Here is a 14,039-nt window from a genome sequence, read left to right as displayed (position 1 = left end):
AAAAGACCTACTGGTCATAAGGTCTTCCTCTTTGCTGTTAAAGGAAATTATGTAATAAATTTGACAAGTTTTTTTTTTCTGGGCCACTGATAAACATTCTGTCTAAATTAGAGGATAGAAAATATAAATTTGAAATAAACACAAATTTAAGTGAAGAGTGTGACTTATGAAAATAAAAGTAAGATTTCTTCTTCTCTGTTTTTCAAAGATAGAAATATTATCTGATCCTTGAAAAGAAGTCATCAAGGCATATAAATTACATGCCCCATTCAGTGGTTTCCACACAGTTGGAAATGTGCAGGTATTTGACTGCAGTGGCAAGTAAAGGTCAAGTAAAACCATAACTTATAAAAAGTGGAGTCCAGATAGTTTATGTTCTATAAATTAAGGATTTTCTATGAACTTCAGACATTCAAAAGGAAAGGCTTAAAGCTTACACAGGTATGTAGTAAGCTATTTATTAGTATCAGAAAAACAGCTATTTTACTTACTTCTGGGTATATGGGATTTTTAATATAAGCACCCTTTTAAAAATATCAATTTTAATGTGTTTTGTTCATGGTAGTGCATACTGAACTTAGGCAATTTTATCAGAATACCACCAGTTTAAAATTTTCATTAAAGACTGTAGAAGATTGCTTTCATTGAAAATATACTTTATATTTTCCAGGTTAGTAGCTTGCCTGGACAACCAAAAGTGGGGGTTATTTCCAACCTTTGAGCATATTTCAAAATTCCACAGCTGTCTCCAAAGCAAGAGAGCATGGACACCTCTTGAACTCTTTGCTGTTATTCTACAAATATCAATACATCAAAAAAATCGGAGATGTGAAAAATACTATATTATTTGAAAAAGAAAAGGGTTTTTTTCAACGTCATTGAAGGCTATGGAGTAAATGCAGAATGTTTCAAGACTTAGGAAGAATTGTAGAATTTTTTTCTGTGAAAGCTGTATATATTGCTTTCCACCTATGGTCCCTGCCTTGCTCCCTTTACCATGGCCAACAGGAAGCTTAGAAGCCATGAGTTTATTTATGTCCCCATACTCTCCCAAGTTTAAAGGATGACATCATCTCTGTTTGCAGGGGCGGGGAGCTGAACCATGCCCACACAGCCAGCTGAGCACAGCTGTGCAGCCCAGCCTGTCCATCAGGCTTTGCAGGCAGGTGTGTGCCTGGTCTCAGAGTCAGGCTGAGTGCCAGGCTTTGGCAAGACCCTGTGCTTCGAGCACACCCACCACCACAGAGACCGGAGTCTTGCTGCAGACAAACCAATCCACCATCAAATATCTCTAACCAAATACAGGGTCTGTGGTTTTTATACGTGCGTGGATACAAAGCATGTGGAGCTCAGTATAAGGAGCCTTCTGCCAAGCTGGCACTGAACCTCACTGGAAATGACCTGTGGTTGTTTGTTCAAGGTCTTAAAGGAAGTCGGGGAAGAAAAAGTTTAATGCAGTCTTCTACCATTGAACCTTTCCCCCTTCACCCTTCTGCTCTTGGCATCTAGATTCTGTAACAACCTTCTGACAGATTTGGTGTTCCTCCTTTCACTGAGGCCAAGAGCAAATCTGCTGCACAGAGTCCTGAGATACTTAATTTGGAAATAGTTGCTGCACTTGTCTCAAAATGTACATGGGGCTTAGAGTGAACTGAAGCAACTCTGAAGCTCAGGAAACCCAGTGAGCTTCTGTGTGCACTTCAGAATGATGGCAGCTGCAGGAATGTGCAGGCTCTGGCCTGAGCTTAAGTTAAGTGATCAGGACATGGATAAATAATGAGACATGACATGAAAAATTGCTGAATATGACAATGTGAGAAGCTGACAAAAAATTCAGAGAGCACTGTCAAGTACAGCTGGATCTTGCAGAAGGTAAAGGAGGAGGTATTTGAGAAAAGGTTGAATTTCACAGGTAATTGAAAGGGAGTACCGGGGAAGTTTTTTGGGCAACAATACCTGGGTAACCCTATCAGTGATACCACATGAAGCTGAGATTACCTAGAAATGCCAAATTTGGGTACCCATATTGCAAGGCTGGGACCAATTGGGGAAAAGTAATTAGGGATGGGTTGTTTCTTTGAGAGGAGGTAGCGTGAGCAAGGTAGAAGTGTGGTGAAAGGGAGGATGAAGAACAGGAAAAAATGTATGCAGCTGATGTAATCAGATCTGTTCAGGACACTGGCTGGGGAGTAATTGCTTGCTACAGTCTAATCAGGACATTAAATCTTGTCTGGCCCCACCACACAAGTTCAACATGCCTCTGCAGGATGAAAAGGGGAAGCTTTCCTCTTTGGGCAGAGGGAGGAGCACCCAGATGGACAGATAAACTTTCTGGTCCTGTCAGGCCTATGCCAGGCCTGACAGCATCACCATCTACTCCTTGCTTCCTTACAAAGCACAGAGCAACTCACCTTATTGCCATAAGCCATGGCAATAAAGAAGTAGATGGGGTTATAGCAGCAGGTCCTTTCAATAATATGTTACCAGAATGATGATGATCCTTTCCTTAAAAGTAGCTGTAGTTCAAATAATATGTCATTGGAAGGATTGTATCCAAGTTAAACAATCATCAGCTGTTTCATGCAAATATGTTATTACAGTATGTCTCTCAGGAAATTAATATGAATGAGTATACATGCTGTTTCATTTAAGCAGATTATTGCAGCCTCCCCTGCGGATCTTAATCCTGCACAGTTAGCACAATATTTCCTTGTCAGCTGGTTGCTTAATTTGGTCTGTTTGTTTAAGTGTTTATTGGTCTTGTTACTTCTTATTTTATTTTCTGCCCTGAATCTCTGCCCTCTTTCTCTCTTCTTTTGCACATGACCGGATGACACTTGATGAAAGCAAGACAGCATTCATTATTACACAGAGTTCATTTTTCTTTTTTGAGACAGAGACATGCACTGAAGCAATTGGTTCCCACTTCATGTGTTTAAGCTAGGTGGCCCTATAGCCAGTGTTTATGAGACATGGGAGGCCAGCTTTTATTGGAAAAGCTTTGTTCCTTGGTTGGAATGAAAACTGAAATTTTTGCAGATACTAACATTCCCCTACCATATGTGTCTGAAATGAAGCAGTGCAGAGGAGGACTGCTAGTAATATAGCATTGCTTTAGTCTGTAAAGTTTCCTGCTGGGTAAAGAAACCCTTTTTGCACCCGAAAAACATCTATGAAACTCAGATATTCTATGCTTGGGAATTAGCAGGTAAGTTCAGCTTCCCAAGAAGTCATCTGTGCTATGCTGATAAATGTAAGGCAATAACATACTTTGCCTGCTCAGCATTTCTGCCTATATTACCCAAGCACCTATTTTTTGTTCAAAATTATAAATTAGCTAGCTCTTTCTTATACTAGGAATGGTCTCAGTTTTCCTGCCTTAATTGCTAAAAGGCAGAAAATATATACATTGCTATCTGCTATCTAGACAATGCAAATGGGGTTCTCTTCTGTTTGGGTCAGCATCTGCTGTAATACAGAAAACCATAATGAAGGGCTCAGGAAGTTTTGTAAAGTTCCCTTTCCAGATGTACCCACCAGGTTTCAGGAAGAAACCCAGCCTTATTTGTCTATCTTGATTTTGTAGCACTACTGAATCACAGTTAAAACTCTTCATCCCACTAACAGAGAGAGAGAAAAACATTAATGTTTTATTATTTCTTAACCTCTTCACTATCAGAATTTAGTGGGGAACAGGGAATGAAGCAATTGATCTTTCATCACAAATGATATCTGATGGCATATTGGGAGTTGACAAGAGGCTTTCATACTGCAGATCTTTTCAGATGTGTCATTCAGCCTTAATGAACCTCTAAAGTGCAGCAACTATGGCAGCTTGTTCTCAAGAACTGTAATCCCTCCTCTGCTATTAGGAATGGATGCCTAATAAGTGGGGATTTATTTTCTTTCTTTTTTTTTTCTATAGGTATTTGATTTATAGCATATCACTTCCTAAACTGTGTTTAAAATACTTGTAAAGCCTTTGCAAACATGCTTTTATTAAATTCCATGTGAGAGCAGAGATCTGATTAAGGTTCACATTAGTCAGGAGAATAAAACAATAAAAAGGATTTTCCTGAAGGAAATGAGGAATTTACATAAATGCAGTTCATGCCATGTGACTTCATCAGGAAAGTTTCATGAGAGAGAACTGCTAATTCCATCAGTAAAGAAGTCGTAGATTTGCTGCAAAATAGTTTCTTTGGATCCATCTGGTCTGTTCATAGATGAGTAAAACCATGAATTAAATGGGAAAAAAGTAAATGAAAAAGCCAAAGAAATAAACCAAGAATTTAAGTCACCATTGGCATCAGGAAGTATTGCTCTTCCCAGGGCCACGTAGCATATTCTGTGTTTCCAAAGCAGCTGTGTCATTTCTCATGCTGTTCCTGAAAAATATAAGGGGGTGATGACGGGGAAAAAAAGGAGTCATTGCATGTCAGTGCTGGCCAACAGCTGGTCACCCATTTTGCTCAGACACAAGGCTGTCCCTGGGGACATCAGCCTGGCTTCTACTCTGCTCACCACACTCATTCAGTCAGTTCATTTACTAAAGCTTGTGTTCTGCTCTTGGCAAAGGCTTTCAACACAGCTTTGTGTTTACACAAAATTCAAAAGATCTCACTAAGTCCTAGCTTTAAATTCCATTAATCTAATTGCTAGGGGTAAATTGAAAGTTTGTCATGGTGGATATAAATTTCTACACTAATTTATACAAAATATATCTCATCTTGCTGTTTGTTTAGAATTTTTTTTAAATAAGGTTAAAAAAAAAAAGATTTAAAGGCATCATGGTTAGAAAATTAACCTTACCTGCATAAATCAGCAGACTGCTGACATATGTCTTGCCGGCAGCAAAACTTTCCCTAGTTGGATATAGACATGATTACTTGTTTGTTTCTCCTCATCAGCTCAACATAAAGGATGGCAGGGGACCTCACCAAGGGATGGTCCTGAGTGTTTGGGGTGCATCTGCCATTTATTAACCACATTAGTACATGATTTGATAGATTTTGTTGGCTTTTGAATAGTGGGTTGGTTACTGAATTTCTACCCTAAATTCAGTGGGCATTGCATAGCATTTAGGGTAATAATTGGATTTCTTTAATGTGAAATGTAGCCAGAAAAGCTATAAAGCTAAAAAATTACCTTAGAACTGTCGATATCTGAAGTAAAGCTAGATTTCCTGTCTGTGCTTTGTTGAAGAATGCATAATGATTATGCACTGACTAGCCAGCCTACTGAAGTGGGTGTTAGCATATAGTTCTCAGGAATCCAGTGTATTCCCACAGCTTGCATGCCCAAAAATCAAAAGGGCTTTGCCATAATGGCTTAACCATCTCTTAATAAAATACTGAAACTACCATGCTAAACTGCTAAACTGCTTGCTATGAGCTCTCTAGCAGCAGACTCAGCCAGAGCTTGAAGCATTTCCCAACAATGTGTCAAGTGATCAATCTGTCACAGCACCAATACTTTCCTCTCCGGGGCGGGTTTTTCATCCCATTGGAAAGGACAGAGTTGCTGAGCTAATCGAAGGCAGTTTACAGTTTGAATTCAAGACCATACCTCGGTGATATCTGCTCCTTCGAAATTCCATTACAGCTGTGTAACACATGCTTAGCTACTTATTTCATTAAAATCTGGTTTTTATATGTTGGTTGTACCAATCCTTCCAGAAATGTCTGATGGATCTTTATAAGCTACATCAACTGCCTGGGCAATCATTACTTCTTTATTACTTTTTTATTATTTTCTTCTTAACAGCAATTTAGTACTTAGAAAGAAGTAATGGAAAAGAATATTACTCTTGGATGTATGATAAATTCAAAGCATCTATTTTCCTTTAAAAGATGCAGCAGTTGTAGTATTCTAAGAGATTTATTCCTCTCTGTGCAAGCTCCAAAACAGGAGGTTAAATTTGGCTTGGAAGCATAGTAATTTCTCCTAAATTTTTGGGCTGCCAAATTATAACAAGAGAGCTTTCAGAAATCTTTTTTTTTTTCCTTAGGCATAAACCATTTGTCCAGCAAGGTCAACAGCAGGCAAGGCAAATGGACTAAGGTCCACACCTGTGGGTACATCAGTGTTACTGCAGCAGTAGCCTGGGGTCTAACTGGACCGAAAACTTCTCAATGCCATGTAGGATTTGGAAGGTTTGGGGCCTGTCAGCAGGGGTGAGAACCAAAACTGGAGAGCTGAGACAGAAAGGAGAGCAAATGTTGACTGTAGAGAAAAGACTAAAAAAGAATAGGGGGCAAGGTAAAATTATTTCCAGAAACAGGTAAGACACTTCAGAATTCAGAATTTATTAGTAGTGCTTTCTTCTGAACTGGCAGTATTTAATGCTTACCTATGAATGCATTAAGGATTCTTGCAGCAAAGGTGAGTCCTACCAGAGCTGTAGCTGCAGTTCATCAAAGGCAAGACCTGGTGCCTGAGAACAGCAGCAGCTTGGGAGCCTTCCTAGAACAGTGAGCCAGGAAGGGCACACTCAGCAGTGATAGTTGGCCAAATACCTTCTCACCACACTCAGAACCTTCAGCAAAGGAGGAGAGCTTACAGGATACTTGAGAGTGAAAACTCTCAATGTCAAGGGAAATTCTACTGTTTAAAATTCCCAGATAATATAGAAACTGTAGATAAAGAAATTGTTTAAAAGGCATTGTGGCTACTGGATGGAACTGTAGAAATAAAGATATGCATGACTGCCAAGGTCTCTTGGAAGAGAATTACTGATTATCAACAGTATAAATTAAAAACTCAAAATGTAGGAAAATGCCAAAATTCACATTGGCCACTTAAAGTTATTTCATCCTTCTTGTGTATGGCTGATATTTTAGTTACATGATCATTCCCTCTATTTTCTGTGGTCTCCAGCATCCCATAGGCCATGACAGATGGTGGTCATTGAAGGGTCATTCCGTTTTTTGTTTCCTATTTGCAAAATTATGTCCATTGAGATCATAAGTCATAGAATGGCTGGAGTTGGAAGGGACCTTAAAGGTCATCTAGTTCCAGCCCCCCCTGCCATGGGCAGGGGCACCTTTCACCTGAACACGTTGTTCAGAGCCTCATCCAACGTGGTCTTGGACACTTCCAAGGATGAGGCATCCAAAGCTTCTCTGGGCAATTAGTTCTTGTGCTCCTCACAGCAAAGAATTTCTTGCTTGTATCTTACCTAAACTTACTCTATTTCAGCTTCTGTTAAAGAAAGTTAATAAATTCAGCTACTATTATCTAGAACCTTCTGAGCATGTGTGAGCAGCTATTAACTTCACAAAATTTGTGTAAGTTTTAATGGGTAAAGCAAAAGGCATGCCCCAATATGAAGACCACCTCTTTTCTCAAGTCAACTCCCCTCTTGAATGCATGAAACAATGAACTTTGCAAAGTCCAATAAAGGTTTAAACATGAAAAGACAATGTATTTTACTTAATCTCATCCTCGGAAACAGATCAATCATTTTGGAAAAAGATTTTCTTTGTTGTTCTGAGGCAGATATTCAGTATGGAAGATGTCAGACTGAATGGTTTAACTTAGAAGGAATGAACAAAACATTTGGATGTAAAGGGAAGGTCAAGCTGACACTGATCTGTAAAGAGCAAATAATTTCTACGGACTTGCATAATCCAGCAGCAAGTTTAGAAGCAGAGGTCCAGCTAACCCAACATTTTCCAGGTGCTGAAAAAGAGCACAATTACAGTAGCTATCTGAACCTAATTACTGTCTCTTTGTATTGCTGCAAGGAGTCTTAAAGTGCCAATTCAATTTCCTGTTTTTGGCAGTGAAAAAGTCATACGAGTTGTTCCTGAGAGTGAGAGGGAAACACAGATCCTGAGGGCTGCATTCAACAGGCTTAAGGTGAGTTTGATTATTTTCATCTTCTTTTTCTGATCTTTTTTCAAGACTGTAGTGGATTCACTGACTTGCCTTTCATTTGGCACTTCAAATTATTTTATTATCTGGAAAGAAGTCTTTGCCCATTAAATTACTAATTTACCAATAAAATAGCATAAGTATTAGATTCATCATGCCTGACAAAATTAACAACACTTACTTTCTTAAAGTGATACAGGTGCCATACTTTGTAAATTTGCTTTCTTTGTTCTTTCACTTCTTGCTAGCATACATAGTTGTTTCATTGTCTGCTCAATTGTTATTTGAAACACTGAGTTAGTTCATATTGTGAACACACAGAGTAATAGAAAAAAGGCTTCAGTTTAAGAATCTCTCTGGCAGAATAATTTTTTAGAGGCAGATTACAGAGTGTCTAGCACAGGGAGCCAAAGTCTTTCTTCCCTGGCCTTTCCCTGCAGATATAAATGAAAAGCAGCAGTGCCACTGCAGCAGTGCAGCACAGGAGCACTCTGCAGCATGCTGCTTTGCTGGCACAGCTTACAAAGGCAGAGGCAGCATTTCCACGGCAGCCTGGCTCACTGTCCCAGAGCATGGGGACTACCTGTAAGCCAGGTCTATAGTCCTGAAGAAAGGACTGTAGCATGCACATGCACTGCCCCCAGGTACCGTGGGACAGGGATAAGCTTCGTTAATTGTCACCAAAACAGCCTAACCCGAGCAGAGTCAGGCAAGTAACAATTGGATCAATATGTTGAGTGCCACAGCATTTGGAGCATGTGCAAAAACTTTGGGCTGCTCACTACCTTCAACTCCAGCAAGCCATGAGGCAGTCTGTGATGTAATTCTGCCTCTGTTGTTGAAACCTTACATAAATGATTGTGTTCTCAGTGAGGAACAAATGGAGGTGCATATAATTTTCTAGTCCAATAGTTAACATCTGGGATACAAGTAAATCAAGTCTCTGTCTGCATTCCATGTAAAACAAAACTAAGGTGTTAGAAGAACTCTTACGCCCTTCCATCTTTCAATTATGATGAAGCTTTCTTGCTAGTGTTTTTTAAAGAAAGAGGACTGAGTTACCTTAGCTACCTTAGCCCAGGAGAAGGCTTACTGCTGTGAATACTCCAGCAGTCAAGACATTGACACCTTACTAGCTTTAAGTAGGAAAGCTGAGGCTGTCTTCATCACATCTGCATTTCTTAACACTGTGTTTGGTTAGTTCCCCATTCAAGATGCTGTGCTGTGTAACCCCCATTCTCAAGACATCCAGCCTGTGCACATGTTGAATGAAAAATTTCAATGTTCAAAAGAGGCAGTGTCATGATGCCATGGATTAGACACTTTGCAATTGTTATGCCCAACTCTCCTAAAGAATATTGTCTCATATTTATTTCTGCACTGCTTATTAAGGACCTGACCTTCACCTGTGAATGTAACACCCCAAAGCCCCAAATACATGTTTTACTCCCAGTTAGGAAAAAAACCCAACCATAAACCTGAGCAATACATGTGGAAGCTGGTTTTTGCATTAATTTCTTCCCCCTGGATGTTGGAAAATGAAGAGGGAGCACATGTGGTTTTTTCCTTTCTCCTGATATTGTAAAGCCTGCGAAGCAAGGGGGTTGCTCACCTTCCTGTAACTGTTTCTCATTACAGAGCTCCCTTAGGCTCCCAGAAAGAGATTCCTTCAAATCAAAGTGGGAGCAGTAGAAACTTGAATAAATAATTGCATACTGTAACTCTGAGAGCAGGATAATAAAATTTTGGCAAACTTCAGCAGAATCTGACTAGTTAATTAGAAAATGATTGATTCTGGTGAGAAACTAAGCTGAGGAGGTTGAAAGGATGACTCAAAAAAGGGAGAGTGTAGTGACATCCAGTTTCATGAGCAGAGGCTGGGTTTGGCTGCATGTCAGGTCTTAGGGCTCTTCCATCTGCAGCTGCTTCACTACCCATCTGCATGGGGTGGAAGAGACACATGAGTGGATAACAAGTAATAGATATGTTTAACATTATTTTATCGTATTTCCACCTGGCAAAAAAAACCCTCAAGTTATTCCCTCATGAAGAAGTGGATCAATAATGACACTCCTCAGAAATGCCCAGTCTTTACAATAGCAGCAGAAGTCATTTGTGACTGCAAGTCATCAGGCAGCCCCACTGGAGAACCATGTATTTGGGGCTTTGCAATTTTTAAGTCTCCATGTCAATTCTCCCCATCCTTCTCTCACCCCCAGGCTTCCAGAGTTGAAATTCAATGTACAGTGGATTTATGTTCTGTTTTTTAAATACCAACCTTTAAACACAATGCCGATTATATGCTCCGGAGAAAATGAAAGACAATGCGCAAAAAAACCCTAAAATCCTCAGTGGTGCAAAACAAGCTGCAAACAAACCCCAGATATAGTCCTGTTGCCATCTTAACACAGTATGCCTGACAAACAACAGAAATATGAGCAGGACTGTCAACAGAGATGTATGAATTGCTATAATGACAAAGACTGCACTTTGGATTTTTTCAGTTTTGAGTCAGAAAACCAGAACTAGTTTAAAGACACATCTACTTTGAATCTGTTTTGGTTTGAGCACTAAATTAGTACCAACCTGCTACATTATTCACACATTCTGTTCCTCAAGGGGGAAATAAAGATGGAACCAAGATCTTTTCAAGATATTACAGTTTTGTTATGTTATTCAGTGTTGTGCAAAATTCAGTTTTCAACCTGAGTTATGATGTGGCTTGATAGTATTCTCTACCATTGTCAGTATTATAAGAATAAGAAAAGTCAATAAAAATAAAACTTACATAATTTTTGTTGTTGAATTGAGAAGAATACATGTACTTGGGTTTCAGACATGTTTCTCTACCCTGGAAATTTGGTCTATTAGAGATGAGGTATATTTCAGAGGGCCAAAAGTTACATTCTCTTGGCATGTCAGGATTAGTCCCAATTAGTAAAACAGGAATTGCAGTGCAAAAGTCATTTGGGGAGCCCAGTTTACCCCTGGTGTGATCCATGCACAACATAAATATTTTGAATAAATTCCCAGGACAGTGCAAGCACAGAATAGGTTCTGCACAAATGGATTGTATGCCTGTTCCATGATTTCCTTGCACAGAACAGACCATCTGTGGTAATAAGGCAAAGGGAACACAATCCCTCCTATCCCAGGCTTCCTCCTCGCTGTGTCTGGTGGAGGGAGGTTTTCTACAGACTTGTGGTGTTCTGTGCTCATTCCAGCCATCCTTTAAATTTACACTTGTATGGCAGAGTGATTTAGCCTTTTCTTCCAGCATACATCTCATAACCCAAAGAATTATAAGAAAAACTCCTCTTTGTTCAGTTCAAATGACCCTATCCTTCTGAAGGACATTATCACAATAAGCTTGAAAAAAAAGATCCTGATGATCCTATTGCAAAGGCAATGTATTTTGGTGTCAGGCAGAGAATAAAGCAAATGCAAAGATACCCCTCCTTATTGTCTTCTCATTTGGACAAAGGGAAAAGAACCAAGAAGAAAATAAACCAGCAGTGAAAGAACAGCAATGTGTCATAAATAAAATGTCACTAATTTTATCTGCCAGCTTCTTAATTACTGTCCTTACCCCTGATTTTTCCTGAGTAGATTTTGTCATTTACAGTGTACTCTAACACCAGGGCAGTGGGGAAGGAATTGGTGAGAACTCTGCCTTTTGCCATGTTGAAGCCAATGCCATAGAGGTCAGCAAGGTCCATCCCTTTTGGGAAAAGCACCAGACACCAAAGGAATACTTTCCTGAATGTGCATTTACAGAAACCTACACTGAGAACCTTGAAGGATCATCTGGGAACTGTCTATATGTCTCGATGTATTTGAAGTATCTTAGAATGTGTCCTGGTGATTAACTTGGACAGTGACAGTTGAGCTAAAACATAACCCCCAAAATTCATACAAGAATTTCAAGGACTACTGAGGGGTTTTAGTACTCGTGGAAACCTCTTGATGTCAAACGGGACTACTCTTCTACCAATACCTGAGCTGTAAGGTTAATTCACACATTTTTACAGAAGTTCTAGTCCCTAAGAACATCTGAAACCTAGCATCTGGAGCTCCTCAGGAGGGATATTTGCCCCCCTTTTCTAAGGGAAAAAACAAAAAGAGTCCATATAATGCTTGGTGTAACAAATCCCTGAATTCTACCCAAATTGTCCAGGCTCTGCTACCGTATGAATGCCATTGCCTATACTGAGTGAATAATGGATAATGAATGTTTCATTCCACACATTTTACTTTTGTTCATGAATTGCCCAGTGGCAAATCACATTAGTCATAATCACTTGCTGAGTAATTTCCACAAATTAGTTTTGGTCTGTAGCTCCGTTGCCCACAGTACTTTGTTATTAATCATTATTATAAATGGATTCCTTCATAGGCTGGTTCTGTTAACGTTGAGGTGACAGAATATTGCTTTTTTTCCCTGGTGGGGTGAACATAGCATGTAGATCTGCACTGCCAGTAAAAATAGCCAGCTGTACGGATAAAAACTTTTCTGCTGTGAGTTCTGTAAAATTGCCTGAACATGCATGTATTCAACCAATAAACTCAGCTACAGTAAAGAATAAATATAGAAACCTAAATATAAAGAATCAGATCAGCTCAAAGCAGAAGAAGGGGGCTCTGGCTCAGACCACTCTTGTCTCAGCCAGGCTGAGCAGTTCCCTGTGCCTCCCCACCAGCCCCTCACTGTAGGACTACATCTCTGCAGAACAAGTTCTCAGGAAACTCTTGTGCATCATGCACTGCTGGGTATGCAATTATTTCTTAGGGCAATATGTGTCTGAGGTCAGAAGAAATGAGCAGGTGGGGAACAGAGAGCCATGCTCTTTTTTGAGGCAGGAGGTGGCAGTTTCTGTTTTCACTGAGTGACAGAGGTAGTAGCAGCTGGCAGATGCCATCAGTATGTGTACAGCGGTATCTCTGGTCTCCAGCATGTTCCTACATCATTTCTTTCAGTCTCTGTGGGGAAGAAAAATAAGACCCTGGTAATTGTGCTTCCTACCAGCAGCACCACCCCACATCCTTAGACATGTTTGGCACAGACCTTGTCCCAAAGCCCACTGGGGTAGACGTGACAGTGAGTATGACTGAGGTCAGTGATGCTGGAGCTCCTGCCTTGGCTTCCATGCAAGATGGATAGTATGCAAGTATCCTATATGTTACATAGCAGTGCTCAGGAACATTTTCATAGGGTTGTTATGGACTAAAATGCAGCAAATACTTTGACAATTCAAGTGCAAACTCAGGAAATTGTTTATTTTCCTAGCTGTACATCATTGTCCAGCTTTTAGATTGGCTGCTGCTGTAATGCCATCCCAGGTGCCAGTCTTGAATTCTACACTTTCTGTTGCAGTCCTCACTGTTACAAATAATTTCTCTTTTTATATATATGGTACAAATCTTTAATCCTGACTTAGTGTTTAATAAAAGAAATATCTTTTTGCAGGTTCACTGTTCTACTCTAATAATTTCCAAATTATTACAGTAATCAACAAATGAAAGACAAACACTTAGGATGATAGTACCACACAAACATGAATATTACTGCCCATTCTCTGTCCCCCAGGACTCCTCTTGTCCGTCTGCTGTCCCTCTGCTTTGTACACCTCTCCAATGACTGCCTATTTTCTCCTGCTCTTTCTTGTTCAGAAGACAGTTTGAGGAGCCTGTAGCTGATTTATGAGCCATTTCATGGTTTTAATTCTGTTGAACCTGAATGACAGAAACAAATGTCACATTCCCAAGTGCTTTGCAAAGAAATGGGGATTTTCTTGGGTACTCAGATGCAGCAGATTCTGTTTATATGCTCTGGAATTTTCCTTTGTAAGCATTATTTTTGAAGTAGCACTTCATTTGAGCCTTGAGTGATAACTTCTACTCCATCAGTGGTCTACAAGCACTTTTTATCACATAACGCCTGACTGGGATCGGGACTGTTTGTATAGGTAGCAAAAAAGCAACTGCTCTGTGAACATTCCTGGCATAATAGAGTTAGACCACTCATTCTTTGGTAGTTTTTATAAAAGAAATTCCTGGGCACAGCCAGGCACTTCCTCAACTTTGAGAGGAGCCAGCCTAGCAGGCCTTGAAGCCAGAACTCCATTCCCTTTTGTTTGTTTTCTAGCCCATACAGCAGCTGC

At 39.8% G+C, this 14,039-nt stretch overlaps 1 protein-coding gene across 1 annotated transcript in view; it reads left to right on the top strand.

The window, feature by feature from the left end:
- CPA6 (carboxypeptidase A6) overlaps window positions 1-14,039 on the top strand; it is an 82,982-nt gene that overhangs the window by 28,486 nt on the left and 40,457 nt on the right. The window contains exon 2 of the mRNA XM_077186294.1: window positions 7,788-7,863. Coding sequence (XP_077042409.1) covers window positions 7,788-7,863 — 76 coding nt within the window. The remainder of the gene's footprint in view (window positions 1-7,787; window positions 7,864-14,039) is intronic.

This window comes from Agelaius phoeniceus, chromosome 1, assembly GCF_051311805.1.
Source record: "Agelaius phoeniceus isolate bAgePho1 chromosome 1, bAgePho1.hap1, whole genome shotgun sequence".
Classification (NCBI taxonomy): domain Eukaryota; kingdom Metazoa; phylum Chordata; class Aves; order Passeriformes; family Icteridae; genus Agelaius; species Agelaius phoeniceus.
This window is presented reverse-complemented; position numbering and strand designations above follow the sequence as displayed.